Raw genomic sequence first — 20,602 nt, forward strand, 5'->3', positions numbered from 1 at the left:
AAGAGAAATTTAAATTGTTTCCTGTGGATTTAATTTTTTTTCTAGCAATTGGGATAGGCTGCCTGTAGCTGATTTCTGCAGCAGGATGACTCACGGTGCTGGGAACCAAGTGTAGGACCTGGGGAGAGGGAAGGTGGTGGAGAGATGGAACCTGGCGGCAGAAGATGGTGAACAGAGAGTGGTAAGGAGCGGGGAGGGGGAGTGGGTGGCGGGAGAGCAGCCCATACGTTCTGTTTGGGGCAAAGGCCTCTTCCATCTCTGTGACTTGGGCCTTAGTTTAAAGATGCAGCTCCCCCTTTACAAACCCTAATCAGAGGAGCCTAAAGGCAGTGCGGTTTCAGGGTTTAACGCCCCTATCCCTCTCAGGCCTCGATGAGCCAGGCATTGTGGTGTTTTAATTACCTCATTAATACTCACAACAACCCCATGAGGCAGGGACCATCATTATTCCCATCACATAAAGGAGGGAACCAGCTCTGAGACATTAGGCAACCTGCTCGAGGTTGCACAGCCAGTGCTGCCAGATCCGGGCTAGGAACCAGGCGAAACCCTGGTTCCCTAATCACCAGGGTGCTTGGGTGATTAGGAGCTGCTGTCAAATCCCGAATCACTGCCTTCCTCTCCCCCGGATGCGCTGATCTCGGCCTGGTGGGCCACTGGAGGCCTGCATTTTGCTCTGTGCTTCTCTGTACTTTTAAGTTTTCTGCTGTGGCCATGCATTAATTTCACAATAAAAAATATTTTCTTTTTAGAAAAGAAAGTCATTGGTGATGAGAAGAACCCGGAGGGTGGGAAGAGCAAGCGACAGGCAGAAGGCCCCCACCCCAGCGACTAAGGGCCACCTCTGCTCCTCCCCGGGCGGGGCTCCCACCAGGACCGCCTCGTCCACGCGCTGCCCGCCCCGTCCAGGCTTCGGGTGACTCAGCCAGGGCTGCGGGGGAGGACGAAGCCTGGAGAGAGGCCGCTGCCCGCAGGCCCGCCCTGGCCTTACCTTGTTGGCCCATTCGACCCGCTCCACGTCCGGGAAGTGGATCTAGGGAACAGAAGCCCCGAGGGGAAGTTAGACTTGAGACCGGCCCGCCCTGCGGGACCAGCTGGGTTCCCACTCCCCAGCACAGAGCTGCACCGATCTACCCTGGGAACTGGAAGCCGGCCCGCCCTCAGGAGGAGTGCAGCAGGCGGCGGGCAGCCAGCCCGAAGGTGCCCACGTGCGGCCTGACACTGACCTGGCCTCGGCCGCCAGCTCCTGGCTCAGAAAGCACAGAGGGGCAGTTCTGCGGCGACCCTCCGCCCTCCCCTCGCCCCTAGCCCGCCTTCCCAGTGGAAGTGCAGAACCCCAACCCGGGCCTTCCCCAGGGTGACGCCCGAGTTTGCTTCTTGCAGATTCTGTCCCCCTTACTCTCTTTAATGACACAAGTAATCATAGCCCCTGTAGAAAAAAATTAGAAAATACAGCTAAATGAAAGGGAAAATATTTTATGAGAAAATGCCGCCCGGTGATAACTGTCATTACCAGGTTGATGCGTTTCCTTCCAGTCTTTTGCTGAAACAAGTAGGTGTAGTTTTCACAGAAATTGAGGTCACAGTGCTTTTTTGCAGGCTGCTTTTTTTCACTTAATATATTGTGATTGTGCTGACTCCAGAGGTAACTGGTGCCAATATAAAAGGCCAAAAAGGGCACCGTGTTGTTTCCAGGGGCAACTGGGGAGTGGACGTGCCCCTCCTCGGCTCTCAGGGGCCCCCCCAAGCCCCCACCCCCGTCCCCGGCAGGGAGGCCCCTGGGCCAGATCCTATGGTCACAGCACAGCTCCCTCCAGGGCCTGCTGGGTGAGTCCCGCCACATCCCTTGGGTGGGGTGGGGGGGGAGGTCCCTGAGGGGAATTGACAATCCTGTCGCCTAACCATTGCGTAACCTGATTCTGAGGGTGCTGAACCCCTCCCCACAAGTCTCAGTCTCGGAATATGTCTACTGAGTGCACTACCCAGCCCCGACGAGGGCCCCCTGCACCACCACCAGGGTTTTCTGGGATGGACAGAGTAAGAGTGTACAGGTGCCTGGCACAGAACACGGGTCAGTAAAACGGAAGGGACGGCCATCACTGTCACCCTGCCGCAAGTCCCCGGAGGACGAGGCCAACTCCAGATCAGATTCACGGTGGGCCTGGGACCTCCAAAGGTGGAGAAAGGGCCTGCCCTTCCCACCTGGGGGCTCGGAAGGCGCGCTGTCCAGGAACTGAGTAAACGCGTCCATGCAGTTCACACACCTGGTGCAGCCCTGCCAAGTGCCAGGCCCTGAGCTAGTTCCGGGGATGCCCCGAGGGCCCAAACGCAGACCTAGGCCTAGGCCGCTCGCCCAGGAGGAGACGGAGAGAGATTTCATTCTCTCAGGAGCAGTTTTTAACAGCCTTGACAGTTCAGAGGAACTCAGCGCTTCTGAGACTCCTGGGACATCACTCCATTCTCCCAGCCTCAGTTTCCCCACCTCTGGGCAGTGGCCCATACCAACTTGGAGAAGCGTCTAATATTCCCAGGTGCTGCCAGAAAAATACTGCCTGGTTCCCAGAAGGGGAGCCAGCCCAGCCCAGGAACAGAAGGGAATCGTGGGGGGAGTAGGGGGGCAGGAGCCAAGGTCAGCCCGGCCAGCTCACCACACGTGCCCTGCAGCCGCCCTGGGTCAGGTCGCATGCTGGGCACCAGCCAAGTGTAGCGTGAGACCCTTCCATGGCTCCCTGTTACACTCACTGCCCAGCACTAAAGTAAAAGCTCCTGCACGTGGGTCTGAAACAGACCTCTTTCTTCCCCGTTGATTGCTCCATTCACCACCCTCTTAGACGTCCCTTCTTCCAAGCAGCCTTTCCAGATCGCTCAAGCTGGGGCTACGTGTCCCTAGTGTGTGTTGCTGCTTCTCCATCACAGCTTTCAACACACCGATTAGAGCCGCTGGGGCTTCCGCCTGCCTCCTTACCAGACCACAAGCTCTGGTGGGCTGACTCAGCCGTGCTTCCTGTTAGCGCCTGTCCCTGGCGTATGAATGTCTTAATAACTATCTGTGGAATGAATGAACGCAGGAATGAACGAATGCAAGGTTCTTGTCCTCAAGGAGCTCTCAGGCTGGTGAAGGAAGCATGCGATTAACAGGCTATTCCAGTACAGGATCAGCACCAAGGCAGGCGGAGGGGGACCCCCACAAAGGGGAGAGTTTGGTTACAGTGGGGCTGTCACTGGTGCCTCCGCTCCTCTTGTGCCCAAGCCTACTGGCTGGACCCCTCACACCCTTCCTTCCGTCCTAACGCTGCACTTCCCATCCCGTGCCCGCACACCCTACGTGCATACCCCTTCCAGCGCCCTGCACCCCCGTCCAGGTGATTCTCACCCCTGGAAGCTGAGAAGCTCTGATCTGCTGAACCCTGGAAAGGTGATCCAGCTTGGTGGGTCCAACCTTTGCCCACACTTGGGATCTAGTCAGACGAAGATTCCTGCACTGCCTCACGTCTACTGAATCAGGGTGTACCTGGGCGGGGCCTTCCAGTTTATTTTTAACAAGTTCCTGGCGTGATCCTGAAGTTCAGTCAGGGTTGATGTGAGGTACCAATGACCTGCCCAACCCTGCATTAGAGTGACCCACACTCACCCTGACCTTGAGGACAGCAATGGAATGCCCAGGGCCCACTCTGAGGACGGTGTCATGGTCTCTCCTGGCCACCCATGCCTGTATTTGAGGCTCCTGTCTAAGAGATTCCCCCAGAGAGTGAGTCTGAACCCCTGACCAGAGCAGCGATTCAGACAAAGAAAATAAGAGACCATCAAGACACCTTATTCTGCCTCAGGCACCTGTAGGGCCTCCCTGGGTCCGAATCTCAGCCATGTCATCCCTCCCCAGGGAGCCAACACAAGAGCCGGGCCACCTCCTTTGTGACTGCCCCTGAGTAAGCTCTGGACCAGGGAAGGAAATGAGACAGGCTGCCATTCACGGAGCAACTGCTCACACCCAGTGCTTCCTCAATTCCATGAAGACAGATGAGTCTGTTCGCCCATTATAATCCGGACCTTTCCCTACTCCAAATTCTCAGTTATTCTATGTTTTTATCTACTGGTTTTGTGTTTTAGCTTTTGCATTTAAAATCTGTCTGGAATTTTTTTATAGCAGGTGAGATAGGCGTATAATTTCTCTCCACACTCTCACTAAGGCAATTTTTTTTTTAACATCTTTATCGGAGTATAATTGCTTTACAATTTTGTGTTAGTTTCTGCTGTATAACAAAGTGAATCAGCTATATGTATACATATATCCCCATATCCCCTTCCTCTTGCGTCTCCCTCCCACCCTCCCTATCCCACCCCTCTAGGTGGTCACAAAGGACCGAGCTGATCTCCCTGTGCTATGCGGCTGCTTCCCACTAGCTATTTTACATTTGGTACTGTATGTATGTCCATGCCACTCTCTCACTTTGTCCCAGCTTACCCTTCCCCCTCCCCATGGCCTCAAGTCCATTCTCTATGTCTGCGTCTTTATTCCTGTCCTGCCCCTAGGTTCTTCAGAACCTTTTTTTTTTTTTAGATTCCATATATATGTGTTAGCATATGGTATTTGTTTTTCTCTTTCTGACTTACTTCACTCTGTATGACAGACTCTAGGTCCATCCACCTCACTACAAATAACTCAATTTCGTTTCTTTTTATGGCTGAGTAATATTCCATTGTATATATGTGCCACATCTTCTTTATCCATTCATCTGTCGATGGACACTTAGGTTGTTTCCATGTCCTGGCTATTGTAAACAGAGCTGCAATGAACATTGTGGTACATGACTCTTTTTGAATTATGATTTTCTCAGGGTATATGCCCAGTAGTGGGATTGCTGGGTCATATGGTAGTTCTATTTTCACTAAGGCAATTTTATAATGACATACAAAAAAGGAAGGAAGGGAGGGAGGGAGGGAGGAAAAGAAAGAAGCCCATGTTTCCTCCTAACTAGTGAAGCTACTTCCCTCACACAACAGCTTCCCATGTGTACTTTGGTGTGTTTCAGGACTTGGCATTGACCTCCATGGTCTGTTTGCCTGTTTCTGCATCAGTACCACACTGTTTTAATCTCTATGGCTTCACAATATGATCTGGGTAGGGTGATTCCCCTCTTTTTGCTTTTTCAAACTGATTTAGATAATAGTAGGTATTTATACTTCCATATGAATTTTAGAATCATCTTGTCAGTCTGTCTCCCCGCCAAAATCTTCCTGAGATTTTGATTGTTGTATTCCTGAATATATAGATTAATTTCTGGGAGGACTGATCTCTTTACTACATTTTGCATCCATGAACAGAATATTTCCCTTTATTTATTCACATTTGATTGTATTCACATTTAGGATCATAACCTTTTTTCTACCAAAGTCCTGTACATTTTTTGTTAGATTACTTTGTGGGTTTTATAGTTATTAAAAATGGTATTTCATTTTCTGGGCAATTTTTGTTGAAATTTGTTACTAGTTCTAATTGTTTGTTAATTCTCATAGGTAACTTACATACATTTATAATCTCCAAATAATAACAGTTTTTTTCTTTCCGCTCTCCATCCTTATCCTTACTTGTTTCTCTTGGCCAGTCCTCTGGTACTATGCAGGCACACTGGTGATAGCAAGCTGCTCTGTCTGGTGCCTGACCACAAAAGAAAGTTTCTCCATTAAGCACAAATTTTGCTATAGATTTTGGAGGACAGCCTCTATCAGACTGAGGAAGTTCTTTTCAATTCCTAAATTTCCAAGAGCTCTCATTATAAATGGGTATTGAACTATATTCAATACTTTCTCATATCTATTGAGATAATCATGTTATTTTTTTTTCCTTTCATCCATTAATGTGGTCAACTTAACTGATATTTCTTTCTAAAACAGAACCATCTCTAGTTCCCGGGATAAACCCTACTTGAAATATTTAGCTGGCCTGATATTTTATTTAGGCTTTATACACTAATGATCCAAAGTGATACCTACAGCTTTTGTTCTTGTACAATTCCTATCTGGTTTTGGTATAAAGATTTTATGATAAATTGTAAAATGAGTGGGACAGCTATCCTTATCCTCCTATTTTCTGAAACAACTTGTAAATATAGGAATTATCTGATCGATGGAATTTAGTCTATCTTACCTCTGAAACCATCTTAGCCTGAGACTTTTGGGGGTGGTAAATTACCATGTCTCTCTTTAGAGGTTAATGGTGTATTCAAGGTCTACTGATCTTAGTCTGGTAATCTTGGCATTTGTATTTTTCTAGAAATGTATCTAGCTCATCCAGGTTTCCAAATGTCTTGATATATAGTCATTTACAATATTTTATTATTTTAATCTGTTATATCTGTAGTTATTTCTGCCTTTTTTCATTCTATATTTTATTTTCATCTTTTTCTATTTTTTTCATGATCAAGCTTGACAAAGTTTTGCCTATTATATTAATCTTTTGAGAGAATGAACTTCAGTTGTTAATAATTTTCTTTCCCCTTTACCTTTATTTGAAAATTTTTTTGTTCATTTTTATCCCTATATTTATCATTTCCTTCCTTCCTTCTTATTTCTTTGATCTAAATCTGTTGTTCTTTTATGTTCTTAGGGTCAACTCTATGAGTTTTAGAGTTGAATCATTTATTTTCAGTTTTTCTTGTTTCATGATAAATTCAAAGTTATAAATTCCCTTACAATTTTTAACAGTTTTTCCATCATTATTCAGCTCTCAGTTTTTGTAATTTCCATTATGACTTCCTCTTAAACAATGATTTTTTACAATAGTAATATTTTAAAATATCTAGATGCACGAGATATCTATACCTATTTTTGTTTCCTAATTTAATTTCTTTATGATCTGAACAATCTGTAGGATGGCAATTCACTGGAATATAGTGATATTTCCTTGGTGGCCTGGTACATGATTAATTTCTATGGTTGTTCCATGTATGATCAAGTTATTAATCATTTCCTTTTAATAGTCTTTCTCCTTGCTTACTTTTTGTCTACTTGATTTTCCATGTTCAAAGAGGAATATATGAAAAACTTCAAGCCAAACTGCTGATTTATCTACTTCTCTATGCAGTTCTATTAGCTGTTGGTTTGTATTTCAGGTTTATATTATGCAGTACATATAGGGCCATGATGATTATTTCTTAATTATGGCTCCTTTTATGAGCATATAACATCTTTCTTTGTCTTAAAGATATATCCGAGTTACAGTCTATCTTGTCTAAGATGAAAATTGCTACTACAGCTATCTTTTGCTTCAAAGTTACCCAGTTGTATTTTTTTCATCCTACTTTCAGCCTTTTTGAGTTCATGTTATCTCATGTTGTTTAATACTCATCTTAATCCCTTATTAGACCCATTTTCCAGATAAGGAAACTAAGGCTGAGAGGTTACTTAGAATCACCAGCTGTGGAGAGCTACAGCTGTGACCCAGATCTAGGTCTGTCTGTGCTTTTCCGCTCCACCACTCACTCCTCTTAAGAAAACATTACATACCACTGTTTTCCTCTCTTACAGAAAGTCTAATTGGACAGAGGACTGCCCTCATGGGACCTGAGCCTTCACCAGTAGGCCATGCTTTCTAGCTAAGGGTTCCACAGACACTTTCATTTGATCCTCCTCATGCTGTATAAAGTGAACAGCAAAGATGGAATTATCCCCGTTTTACATATGAGGAGAGGCTCAGAGACTAGCACTTGCCAAGATCAATCAGGCGACCAGAACTCAGATTTTCTCACCTGAGCCCAGCCTTCAAATCTTTTTCTCATCTGTTTCCCCTCCCTAAGCTTAAGCCATCTGAAATGTCAACATTTGAAGTCCATTTCTCAGTGTTTTTCTAACCTATCCCTTTTGCATTTAAAATTCCATCGCTTTAAATCTCAGTTTTCTCAACCACAAGATGGGTACAATACTACCAACTTCACAGAGTTCCTGAGAAAACTAAATAAAACAATGCATGTAAGGTGCTCAGTACCCTTCCTTACTCAGAGTAAATGCTCCAGAAATGGTGATTCTTGACGGAAGTTGTACAGACGTCAGAGGTACGAACACTGACACTTCTGACCTCAGGTACATGCCAAGAACAAGATCACGTGGGCTGTGTGTCCAGTTCTGTCTGACCCAAAGCCCGGCAAATCCCCTGGGTCTCCTAGTGCCTGCTGCTCTGCACTTTGGGAGACCACTGAGAAGGCGGAACGGACGATGAGAAGAGGATAACACAGCGAAAGTGGTTGAGGTGGAGGGGGAAGGACCCCGTAGATTCTTGTTTCTCTGGCCTCCGCTGGTTGGCTGAGAGATCTGTGCCCACAGATAATGAGCCACAGATAGGCTGGGCCCAATGCCTGCGAGGCACCACGGGAAACTCTGCCCAATGCAGGAGCTCCACAGTGAGGTGGGGCAAAGCGGCCCAGTCAGAGCCTCTGTCTGTGGCTTTCCCTTGCCAGGTAAACAAAGGGAAGGCAGAAGAAGAAGCCACATGGCTCACTCTCAGACTGAGTCCTAAAGTCACTTTTGTACCAATTGCCATGAGGCTGGGGGTAGCCGGGAGTCTTCGGGACCAGCTAGGAAGAGAGACACTCACACCACCAGGCAACGCAAAGAGCTAGACTCTGAGTTTGAGCGATTCTCAAACTTTTCTGTATAAAAACACCACCTGGAGAGCTGATGAAAATGTGGATTCCTGGTTGGTGCCTGGAAACTTGCATCTTTCACAAGCCCGCCAGCTCGTCCTGATCCTGTCAGTGGAGGATGTGGAAGCACGAGCACACAGGGCCCCCCAGGCTAGAGGACCTGTTCCAGCCCTGGAACTAGGTGGCTTTTCTGCTCCCTGGGGTTCCTGACCAGGGCTAGAGAGTCACAGCCTGTGTTTCCAGCTGTCACTCCTAGGAGAACATCAAATTCCTACCAGCAGCCTATGGCCCTCAATTCTTTGACAAATCTTTTGGACCACAAAGAGCAAAGGGAGGCAAAAGCTAACAGGTGAAAAACACAACATCACAATTCTGCCTAGCTTGAGGCACTGCCCTTGCCCCTAGGTGTCCTCACTCCCCTCCTGCAGCCTCAGGTTTCTCCGGACTGAGAGGAATGAAGCTGCTCATTCCTGTGATGCCCATAGCATCTACAATCAAGGAGATAATGGACAAAAATCTACTTCTAAATGGAGACAGAGCTCTTGAAGTTTCGTCTCCATAGAAACATGAACACTCTTCTGACTGACGTAGTACAGGTATGAGCATTTCCCCAAAGCAGGCCTGGAAAATTCTAAAGTTGTTGGGCCGTGGTCAAGTCACCAGGATCTCAGATGCTTGCTATTCCGCCTGCAGGAGCCCTTGGGGAAGTTTCAACAAGCAGGGGCCTCAGCCCGCATCTCAGGCCTCCCTAAACTAACACAGTCATGCTGCTTTTCATGCACTTGGGCCAAAGCCTTCCAGGCAAAGTGGGCTAATAAGTTGATGATGGTGTTTTTAGACGTTGTCAAGAGAGTGGTGGTAATGACAGCTTAGAGAGGAGAGAAAGACTGGAAATCAAACCGAGTCTAAGAATTCCAGACTAGCAGAGACCACCAAAATGGCCCACATCGGTGCTTCCCTTTAGGTGGTCACGTGCTTTATTTCTTAAACTCTTTAGGAAAAATGATTCCACAGCAGTTGAGGAAATGGAGCCAGAGTGACAGCTGTATCCCTTTGGGGGGTGGGGTCCACAGATGGGCTGGGGTGTGAGAGGCCTGGACAGCAGCTTCTGGCCACCAGACCCTCTCAGCAGGCAGGGGGATTGGAGAGCTTCACTTACAGAGCTTGCCTGTCACTAGGTGAATCCTGCTCGCTCCCTCGCACAGGGACGGTGGCTCCTCCCGTGGAAGCAGGTGTGTACGGACACAGAGAGACACACAGACATACAGAGGTGGGTGCACACACACATGCAGACAGACACACCAAGATATACACAGACACACAAAGACACATGTACACACACAGACGCACACACACGCACAACTACAGACCCATCCACAGAATCACATGTACACATGTACAAAGACCCAGGTACACACCCTCTTTGCTAGGAAAAAAAAAAAGAAAGCCTCACGCCTCTGCTCCAAAGGACTTTTTTTTTTTTAAAGATTTTTTTTTGATGTAGACCATTTTTGAAGTCTTTATTGAATTTGTTACAATACTGCTTCTGTTTTATGTTTTGGTTTTTTGACTATGAGGCATGTGGGATCTTAGCTCCCCGACCTGGGATCGAACCCGCACCTCCTGCACTGGAAGCGCGGAGTCTTAACCACTGGACCACCAGGGAAGTCCCCCAAAGGGCATTCTTTTTTTTTTTTTTTTTCCTCATTAAACTTTTTTAGTGGGTCTCAAATTCTGTGACAGATTTTTGGTCAAGTTGTTTCCATTAAAAAGTACTGATTTTAAAAACTAATAAAACTGCCACACACAAAACAAACGGTCCACAAAACATTCTCCTTTCCTTCTGAAGGTTTTACGATGCATTGTTATCATTAACCAGTCTTTTGCTATTAAACTTAAATGGCCAATTGGGACAACAGTTCTGGGGCCGTTCTTCCACCACTGATTAAGACTGGGGTGGCAGGTATCGGGGATAACATTCATTTAGCCTTCTGAGCTTTCTGGACAGACTTGGTGACCTTGCCAGCTCCAGCTACCTTCTTGTCCACTGCTTTGATGACACCCACAGCAGCCGTCTGTCTCATGTCATGAACAGCAAAGCGGCCCAGAGGAGGATAGTCAGAGAAGCTCTCAACACACATGGGTTTGCCAGGAACCACATCAACGATGGCAGCATCACCAGATTTCAAGAATTTGGGACCATCATCTTCCAGCTTTTTCCCAGAATGACAATCAATCTTCTCCTTCAGCTCAGCAAACTTGCAAGCAATGTGAGCTGTGTGACAATCCAGACAGGTGCATATCCAGCACTGATTTGGCCTGGATGGTTCAAGATAATCACCTGAGCTGTGAAGCCAGCTGCTTCCATCGGTGGGTCATTTTTGCTGTCATCAGCCACATTGCCACGATGAACATCTTTGACAGACACGTTCTTGACACTGAAGCCCACATTGTCCCCAGGAAGGGCTTCACTCAAGGCTTCATGGTGCATTTCAACAGACTTCACTTCAGTTGTCACGTTGACTGGAGCAAAGGTGACCACCAGGCCAGGTTTGAGAACACCAGTCTCCACTCGACCCACAGGGACAGTGCCAATACCACCAATTTTGTAGACATCCTGAAGGGGCAAACGCAAGGGCTTGTCAGTTGGGCGAGTTGGTAGGAGGATGCAATCCAGAGCTTCAAGCAGTGTGGTTCCACTGGCATTGCCATCTTTTCGGGTGACTTTCCATCCCTTGAACCACGGCATGTTAGCACTGGGCTCCAGCATGTTGTCACCAGTCCAGCCAGAAATTGGCACAAATGCTACTGTGTCGGGGTTGTAGCCAAGTTTCTTAATGCAGGTGCTGACTTCCTTAACAATTTCCTCATATCTCTTCCGGCTGTAGGGTGGCCCAGTGGAATCCATTTTGTTAACTCCAACAATGAGTTGTTTCACACCCAGAGTGTAGGCCAGAAGGGCACGCTCACGGGTCTGCCCATTCTTGGAAATACCTGCTTCAAATCCACCAACGCCAGCAGCAACAATCAGGACAGCACAGTCAGCCTGGGATGTGCCTGTAATCATGTTTTTGATGAAGTCTCTGTGTCCTGGGGCATCAGTGATGGTCACATAGTACTTGCTGGTCTCGAATTTCCATAGGGAGATATCAGTGGTGATACCACGCTCGCGTTCAGCTTTCAGTTTGTCCAAGACCCAGGCATACTTGAAGGAGCCCTTTCCCATCTCAGCAGCCTCCTTCTCGAACTTTTCAATGGTTCTCCTGTCGATGCCACCACGTTTGTAGATCAGATGGCCAGTAGTGGTAGACTTCTCTGAATCTACGTGTCCAGTGACAACGATGTTGATGTGGGTCTTCTCCTTTCCCATTTTTGCTTAGGTTTAGCGGTGGTTTTCATGACACCTGTGTCTTGGCGGCAAACCCGTTGCAAAAAAGCCCAACGGGCATTCTTACACACGCACTCCTGCTGACTCCACTGATGTTGTCGACCCCCTCCCCACCCGCAAAGAAGAGAGGAGACCCTTTTCCGGGTGTCCTACAGGGATGGGGATGGGACACAAGGAGGCCACGCTGGGCTGTCGTCCTCCTGAGAAAGGCCCTGCTCTGCGGGTGCCTCTGCAGTGGTTTCTCCTCTACCAGAAAACGGCCCCTCATTTCATTCGCTTTTCTCCTGATGAAGCACTGACTTTCATCCCTTTTTTTCTCTGTTCTTGGGAGGTAAACATTTAACCATGAAAACTGCTTTTAAATCTGCCCAACTCTTCTGCTTAACATCACCCTGCTAAAAGTGCCTTAAGGGAAACAACTGCTTTGCCAGCTTGGAATTCTGTCTAGCACTGTTCTAGAATCCATAGATTCCTTAACAGCACACCCAGCCTGCGAACTGGCCTAAGTCGGCTGGACCCAGCAGGATGACAGAGCAGATAATACTCCAAAGAGAGTCATCGGTGAGGAGAATGCGGGTGCCAGGAGCCTGTCACCCTTGCTGAGGAATACGGGCTCGGAGCAGAGAAGGACTGCCCTGAGCTGCCAGCAGAGTCGTTTCGAGGAGACCTGAGTGTAATCCTAAGTCGCCAGAGAGTTCAGTGATCCAGTTAGGCCTGGTACAGCCTGGAGGGTAAAAAATTTATCCTCTTACTTATAAAACTAGTAAAAGGCCAACCAACCTCCTCCTCCTCCTCCTCCTCTTCCTCCTCCTCCTTCTCCTCCTCCTCCTCCTCCAGGCTGATAAGGCCAAGGTGAGGTGGGAATGAGGATCTTTAAAGTCCTTAAGTTTTGACGGGTCGGTTTAATGTGTAATCTGTGTAAAGAACTGGAGAAACAGGGACTGAGATTTACATTGCAGATGTTCACTGCGGCATTCATGCCACAGATTTTTTTTTTTATAAATTTATTTTATTTTTATTTATTTGTTATTTTTGGCTGTGTTGGGTCTTCGTTGCTGCGTGCGGGCTTTCTCTAGTTGCGGCGAGCAGGGGCTACTACTCTACGTTGCGGTGCGCGGGCTTCTCATTGCGGTGGTTTCCCTTGTTGCAGAGCATGGGCTCTAGGCACGCGGGCTTCAGCAGATGCAGCACGTGGGCTCAGTAGTTGTGGCTCGTGGGCTCTAGAGTGCAGGCTCAGTAGTCGTGGCACACGGGCTTAGTTGCTCCAAGGCATGTGGGATCTTCCTGGACCAGGGCTCAAACCCGTGTCCCCCGCATTGGCAGGCGGATTCTTAACTACTGCGCCACCAGGGAAGCCCCACAGATTTTTATTGAATGCCTATATGAACTGGGCACTGAGCGAGGAGCTGAGTGTACAGAGAGGAACAAGAAACACACCTGAAAAGAACATTTGATCTGGAGGAAAAGTTGGACATAAAAATAGGTAAGTGCAAATCAACACGGGAAGTGGAGTGGGTGTGAGAGAAGGGTCCCAGTGCGGGTGCCTGAGCTTGGACTTGAAGGAGGAGTCAAGGGAGTCAGACTGACAGATCAAGGGAGAAATTCCAGACAGACAGAGGAAACACCACCCACCTCGGCCCGCCCCAGAAACAGGGCAAACTGGGACATAACCAAAATAGTGATGTTAGAGAAATGGTCAGGCAACTTCTGGTCTATTCGTATTAAGGATATCATAATCCTTAAGAATGTTTTTGAAGAATGTTTGTAAGACAATGTTAAGGACATAAAAACAAAAAATTTTTCAAAGGTACAAGTTTTCAAAAAACTTTTCGTAGACCTTTCATACTAAGGAAGTGCACCCAAACATAGGGTGTATCTCCGGGTGGCAGGAATGTAAATGCTTACTCTAATATTTACTTGTAGATCATTTCCAAATTTTCTAACATGGGAATATTTGCACTTTTATAACCGGAAAAATGAGATCTTTAACCAGTTACCTTAAAAAGTAAACACAGGGGCTTCCCTGGTGGCGCAGTGGTTGAGAATCTGCCTGCCAATGCAGCGGACACGGGTTCGAGCCCTGGTCTGGGAGGATCCCACGTGCCGCGGAGCAACTGGGCCTGTGAGCCACAATTGCTGAGCCTGTGCGTCTGGAGCCTGTGCTCCGCAACAAGAGAGGCCGCGATGGTGAGAGGCCCGCGCACCGCGATGAAGAGTGGCCCCCGCTTGCCACAACTAGAGAAAGCCCTCGCACAGAAACGAAGACCCAACACAGACATACATAAATAAATAAATAAATAAATAAATAAATAAATAAAATTTAAAAAAAAAATTAGAGACTCAGTTTGTGTTCTAAATTGTAAAAAAAAAAAAAAGTAAACACAGTAATGGGCAAAAGAATGGAGTGGGTGAATCTGGGGTCTTGAAACGCCCCATGTCCTGGAGGAGTTCCTTGGCTTTTCACTGTGAGCATTTCAAGGACTAGTGACGCCGGGCACACTGGGATGGGACTTCTCGGTCCCACCTGGCATCCTACAGAGAGAGGGTACACTGGAGCTGAGCCCTGACTCCCAGTGTGGCCCGAGGGACTCAAGTCTCATCCCCTTGACTTGAAGTGACAGGGTGTGTAAAGAGAACGGGGCTTTGTCCCTTTAATAGTTCCCACTGGGGCAGAAAACATCTTAACTGTCTCTTCGCTATTTGCCATAGAGGAGGGGGAGTGGGGAAGCACTTTCCTCCAGCACATGGGGACACTTCTGGGCTATGAGCTCTAGGTTTCCTGAGATTTAAAAATCCGTGGGACTCCGCCAGGAGAAGTAACTCTGAATGGCAGGGTGGGAGGAGCAGGCAGAAGGGAAGGCAAGGCCCCAGTCCCCTGCTCCTCTGTGTCGCTGGGTGGCGGCCTTCACGGGTCATCGGGGCGCGGCTCACACCTCCCAGGGGCTCCCCCGAAGTCACTGGGGACATTCCCACAGAGGGGCCAGCTCTGCCTGCTGTCTTGGGCTCGACGAGCAACCCATAAACATGGGGCAGGGAAGGGCAGATCGTGCACAGATCCAGGAGGCAGCCTTCGGAGCTCCAGCCAGGGCCCAGGCCTCGGGGGCGGGGAGGCATCAAGCAGCAAAAGTTACCCCAGGAAGGGTCTTGAGGAGCCCAGAGCATGAAGGACTGACTCTGAAGACCAGACGGGAAGTTTCTGGAGCACTAGAGCTGGAATTCCATGAACAGAACCCCAGGAAGGGCTGAGGGCCAGGCTGGAGTCTCTGACAGACGCTGCCCCCGGCAGCCGTCCATCCCTGGAGCCACGTTTGCTGCTGGGCCACTTGGTAATGAGTTTCATAGAGAAAAAGGGAGAGTTAGGAGGCCTGGGAAACTGAGGAGGATACAGTGACAGCCCCCCTGAGCACGTACTCGTGCCAGGATTCGAACAAGCAGCTTTTCAGACTCAACTCATCGCAAACGCGTGTAGAAACTGAGCCTTCGAGGCCGACAGCTAGGTGAGTGGTGGAGCTGGGGTGTCACCAGCTCTGTGGGATCAAGGGCTCCAGTTTTGTCACTGTGCTGTCCACGGCCCCCAGCCCTGGCAAGGTGGGCTGATCGAAGAGGCTCCTTATTTCTTGAAAAATATATCTAAAAACTGAGTGGTGGGGCTTCCCTGGTGGCGCAGTGGTTGAGAATCTGCCTGCCAATGCAGGGGACACGGGTTCGAGCCCTGGTCTGGGAAGATCCCACATGCCGCAGAGCAACTAGGCCCGTGAGCCACAACTACTGAGCCTGCGCGTCTGGAGCCTGTGCTCCGCAACAAGAGAGGCCGCGATAGTGAGAGGCCCGCGCACCGCGATGAAGAGTGGCCCCCGCTTGCCACAACTAGAGAAAGCCCTCGCACAGAAACGAAGATCCAACACAGCCAAAAATAAAAATAAATAAATAAATTAAAAAAAAAAAAAAGAGACAGCAGAGAACTTGTTCTTAAAAAAAAAAAAAACTGAGTGGGAGGAGCATTCACATGTAAACAGCAGGCGGCAGCCGCTCCCCCGTTCAGAAGATGAACTGCCTCCTCTCCATGTGGCCGGGCCACGTCCACAAGCCAAGGGGCTCCCCAGCATCTGCACCCGTGACCCCTTCCAAAGCAGAAGAATCCTTTCCTGAGCTGTGTGTTCCATGGAAGGGAACCAGAGGCGGAGCAGGTCCCTCTGACGTTGGACCAGAGACAACCTCCTTTAACAGGTTTTTACAGGTGGGGACAATGAGACCCAGTGAGGGAAAGCAACCTCTCTGATCACCTGGAGGCAGCAGCTTGGAGCGAAGTGTTGAGAAGGAGTCTAATGGGGCTGGAAAGAACAGCTCCATTGAGAACGGACCGCCGTGGCCTGGCAGGGGAGAGCGATGGCCTCTGGGCTCTGGCTCAGCCTGGCCTTGGCCTCCGTCCCCTCACAGGGGCTTGGTGCAAATTCGAGCAAGGTGCACACACAGCCGGGCAAGCAGCAGGGGGCTGGGATCCACCCTCACTCACTGGGTGCTGGGTGATGACTTGCACGGCTGCGAGGCCCTCAAGACCTTTTCTTCAACCCCCTGACTACTGGTTTGCCATCTGTTAATTAGTAAAAATACTTCTCAAAGGAGGTCAGAAGCCATCAATCCCCATTCATGCAAGAACACCAGTTCTCAAAACAGGAAGAAGGTGTGCTGAAAGGTCCACATGTAACATAGAGACACCGTGCTCTGAAATTGTGGACAAGGGTCACTCTGTCCCTACCACACGGGAGCCACGTCTCTGTCTTCATAAACAGTGCGTGTCCTCAGGAGGCAGGGAGAGGCCAGAAGAAGGAACCAAGTAGGTTCCAGATTTTCCACATCATCCTTGGGCTTGGAAACTTTCACGAGGCGGGTCCAAAAGCCCACACTTACATCTATGTGCGTGCTCTTCACAGGTGTTCACACAGACAACCAACTTCCCCAGACCTGCTTCACATTCTGGATTCCCAGTCCCAGGAATGGGCACCCAGCTCCCCAAATCAGAAAGCAGAAGATCCTGATCCCTCCCTCACTGCACTCTAGAGGCCGCCAAGCACCTGGAGTCCCACTCCGCACAGCTCTCACCCTTAGCTCTTAGTCTCCACTATGACCATCTTGGCTCAAATCACTTTCTCAACTGGTCTCTTTCCTCCAGCTTCACTCCTCCCTGCATGCTGCTTGTTCCAGGGCCTTTCCAAAACCTTGCCCAGACTCCTTTCAGCCTTCAGAGTCAGCCCCAGCCTCCATCAGACCTGCCTCAATTTGGCCCCGTCCCTCAGCCTACACCGCACACGCCAGCCAGGCCGAACCACACAGTACCCCCCCAGATACCGGCCACACGGTGCCTCCATGCTGTGCTCGCAAGCTGCCACCTGCTTGGACTGCCCTTTGCGGTACCACTGCCTCAATCCAAAAGGTTATCCAGGCCCTGGCCCTGCAAACTGGCCAGCCAAGCCTGCCAGAAGGGTCTGGAGAACATAGGCGGAGGTCAGGCCCTTCCCAGGACCCTGCCAAGGAGGCAGGAGGCTGTGGTCTGGGGACAATCTGATGTGGAAACCAGGTAGGGTATCCTTCCCTCCAGGCCTTTGACCCTGGACTGGACCCTGTTCAGACTCCTGTTTCCAGCTTCCCTGAGACCTCTATGGCAACTACCTGTTACGCATCTGCCTCCCGCCCCAGACTGCCCTCTTGGGAGGTGAGACACCATCGCCTTCCTCTGTGTGTCCCTGCCCCCAGCTGGGTCAGGCCTGGGGTGTGGTTTATGGGGTGAGAACCAGGAGATACTGTCTTGTGTTCTGTCTCATCCATCAGGCTGAGCTCCCTGTTGGCTACGTCCATGTAGTTCCGGGGACCCCTCCCCCAAGAGGAGCCAGAACGGTTTCTATGGCATTTGTGGGGGGGGGGTTGGGGTTTGGGGGTGTCAAGGCCCCTACAGGATCTGATTCTTACCCCAATTTCAGAAACGTTGCCTTTGCATACAGCTAAGTGTCTGGAGGCCTCCCTAACACTGGGAGGGGCAGAAAGGGGCAGATATCTTGGTATCACGGGCCCACCCTCGTGGGCTGAGGCTGCCATGGGGTCACGACAGAGGTCTGACAGGCAGCCTGGGCTCCCTCAACAGTGAATAAGGAGTGTGAACAGGTCCAAGCCTGCTCTCTGGGTCCACATTTTCCACGATCACAAGCCATCAATCCCCTTTCATGCAAGAAAACCAAGGTCTGGGCGAGACAGGCCCCAAACACCGTCTCCATGGCTGCTACCCAATATATATGTAAACCTATTTACAAAGCTTTACTGTCAATCCATATATTAGTATTATGGGCTAAATTGTGTTTCCCAAAATTTATATGTTGAAGTCCTAACCCCTAGTCCCTTAGAATGTGACTGTATTTAGAAATAGGGTCTTTATAGAGGTGATTAAGTTAAAATGAGGCCATTAGGGTGGGCCTTAATCTAACCTGACTGATGACCTTATAAGAAGAGGAAATTTAGACACTGTAAGTACAGAGGGAAGACCATGTGAAGACACAGGGGAAGAGAGCCAACTACAAGCCAAGGAGAGGCCTCAGAAGAAACCAACCCTGCTGACACCTTGATCTTGATACATTTCTGTTGTTTAAGCCACCCACTCCGTAGTACTTTATGGCAACCCTGGAAAACTAATGCAATAAGGCTTAATTTCTCTTTTAACATAAAATAAACATACATAGGCCTTTCTAATATCTTCTCAACCCACTTCAGATGCTACTGTCATGTGCAAGTGTGAGGAACCTATAGCCTGGCTGGATTTTAGAGCACAGGCCTCAAGCCAGAGGAAATGAGGGGTCTGGTGGCCTCTGGACACCTCTCCCTGTGTGCCTGAATGTTTCTGGAAGAAATCAGAAACAACCAACACCAGTTCATCACCCAGAGAAGGGGGTTTGCTGCAGACCAAGTCTTAGACTGAATGCCCCTCTTGCAGTTGTTTCCCAAACTCACCTGATCATAAGACTCACTGAAGTTCCTTAGTCCCACCTGGGGGTTGTGAGGTGAGGCCTAAAACTTGCTTTTATTAAGTGGGCCAGGCGATTCTCAGGACCCAGAAGCCTTTGAGAAGCCATAGTCCAGGCCATTCCACACCAGGAGATGGTTTTGTAGCTGTAGAGTGTGAGTGTGTGTGTGGGTGTGTCTCGGTGCGTCTGAACATCTCTACCAGGCGAGGGAGCGGGAGAAGCCCGTGAGCCAGCGCGGCGGCCGCCGGCCTCTCCTCTTCCCCCTGGCAGCCCCATCCCGGCACTCCCATCTCTAGCCCCTCCCTCTGACCGGGCCTCTACCAAAGGCAACCAGTCTGCAGTTTCTGTCACAGCTGTATTTGTCAGTGCTGTGCCCTGCGTTTCTTCTTTCAATCAACAGGCGGGTGGAAGAAGTGTCTTCTGCTTCCCTCACGAGTTAACTTTACAGAGTCCCAGACGCCCTTGTTTTTCTCCTGGGTGTGGCCCACCCGTGATTTTTCTCCCAGGCTCTGGGCCCTCAGGTGAAACCCAGGTTCCCGCTGCCAGCACAGCCGGACCAGAAGTGGCAATGAGGCCGAGGGGCGCCGCGGCGAGGGACATGGCCACCGCCCCCAGGGTCTGTGCGCCGCGATCCGCGGGGGACCAGGTGTGCGGGTCTCCAGGCTCCCTCCCTCCCTCGGGTCTGCGCGCCCCAGCTCCCCGGAAGACCGCAGGTTCCTTCCGAACCTTCAAGGGCATCCGCCCCACCTCCGACCCCCGCCCGGCTCGGCCCGGCTCACCCAGGCGGGCAGGTGCTGGCCCCGCAGCTCGCGGCTGATGAACTGGCGTTCGTTGTTTAGGAATTCGAAGGCGGCCGCCAGGCGCCCGAGCTTCCCGCGGCGGTTCCTGCGCCACCACATCCACCCCAGGGCGCCGAGCAGCAGCCAGGTGAAGCTGATCCCCAGGTAGCCAGCTAGATAGACGGGCGTCAGGTAGAACAGCAGGCGCGCCGCGAAGGTGTAGAGCTCGGGCAGCAGCTGGCTGGACAGGCACGGCTCGGGGCCCGGCGCGCACTCGGTCCCCCGGGCACCAGGGGCGCCGGGGGCGCCGGGGGCGCAGGGCTCCTCCGCTGGCATCTCTTCGTCTCCGTCCGCTGGCATCTCTTCGTCTCCGTCCGCTGGCATCTCTTCGTCTCCGTCCGCCCTTTCCGAGAGCTTCACCTGAGGTCAGGTCCGCGAGCCGCGACGCCCAGGCACATCTGTCCTCCAAGGGGGAGGACCGGACCGCCGCGCCGCGCCGCACCTGCCCTGACTGACTCGCCCGCGCAGTTTCCGCGCCCCGAACTCCGAGTTCTAAACTGGGAATGCGCTGCGCCGCCGCGGCGCTCCCCTCCTCGCCCAGCCTGCAGGTCCGGATGTCTCCGCCCCCGGGGGCGGGCCCAGGCGGAAGGGGGCGGGGTCAGGCTGCTCAGCTGGCGCCGCGGAGGTGTAAAAAGAAACCTGGTGTTCAGACAGCCTTCAGACCCAATGTCCCGCGCAGGCGTCCGAAGAGGTTGCAGCTGCCACACCCAGGTCCTACCCCAGGCAGTTGAT

The 20,602-nt window shown here is 50.3% G+C and overlaps 1 protein-coding gene and 1 pseudogene across 4 annotated transcripts in view; both read right to left on the bottom strand.

Annotated features, from left to right (window-relative positions):
* Nucleotides 1–20,374, bottom strand: part of ESYT3 (extended synaptotagmin 3) — a 50,635-nt gene extending 30,261 nt beyond the window's left edge. For all 4 annotated transcript variants that reach the window (XM_059920234.1, XM_059920233.1, XM_059920231.1 and 1 more), the window contains exons 1-2: nt 19,811–20,374; nt 992–1,033 (exon numbers count right to left, since the gene is read on the bottom strand). In XM_059920234.1, the coding sequence (XP_059776217.1) occupies nt 992–1,033; nt 19,811–20,194 (426 nt within the window). In that variant the 5' untranslated portion in view covers nt 20,195–20,374. The remainder of the gene's footprint in view (nt 1–991; nt 1,034–19,810) is intronic.
* Nucleotides 10,611–12,054, bottom strand: LOC132364541 (elongation factor 1-alpha 1-like; annotated as a pseudogene).
* Nucleotides 20,375–20,602: the final 228 nt, after the last annotated feature.

This window comes from Balaenoptera ricei, chromosome 4, assembly GCF_028023285.1.
Source record: "Balaenoptera ricei isolate mBalRic1 chromosome 4, mBalRic1.hap2, whole genome shotgun sequence".
Classification (NCBI taxonomy): Eukaryota; Metazoa; Chordata; class Mammalia; order Artiodactyla; family Balaenopteridae; genus Balaenoptera; species Balaenoptera ricei.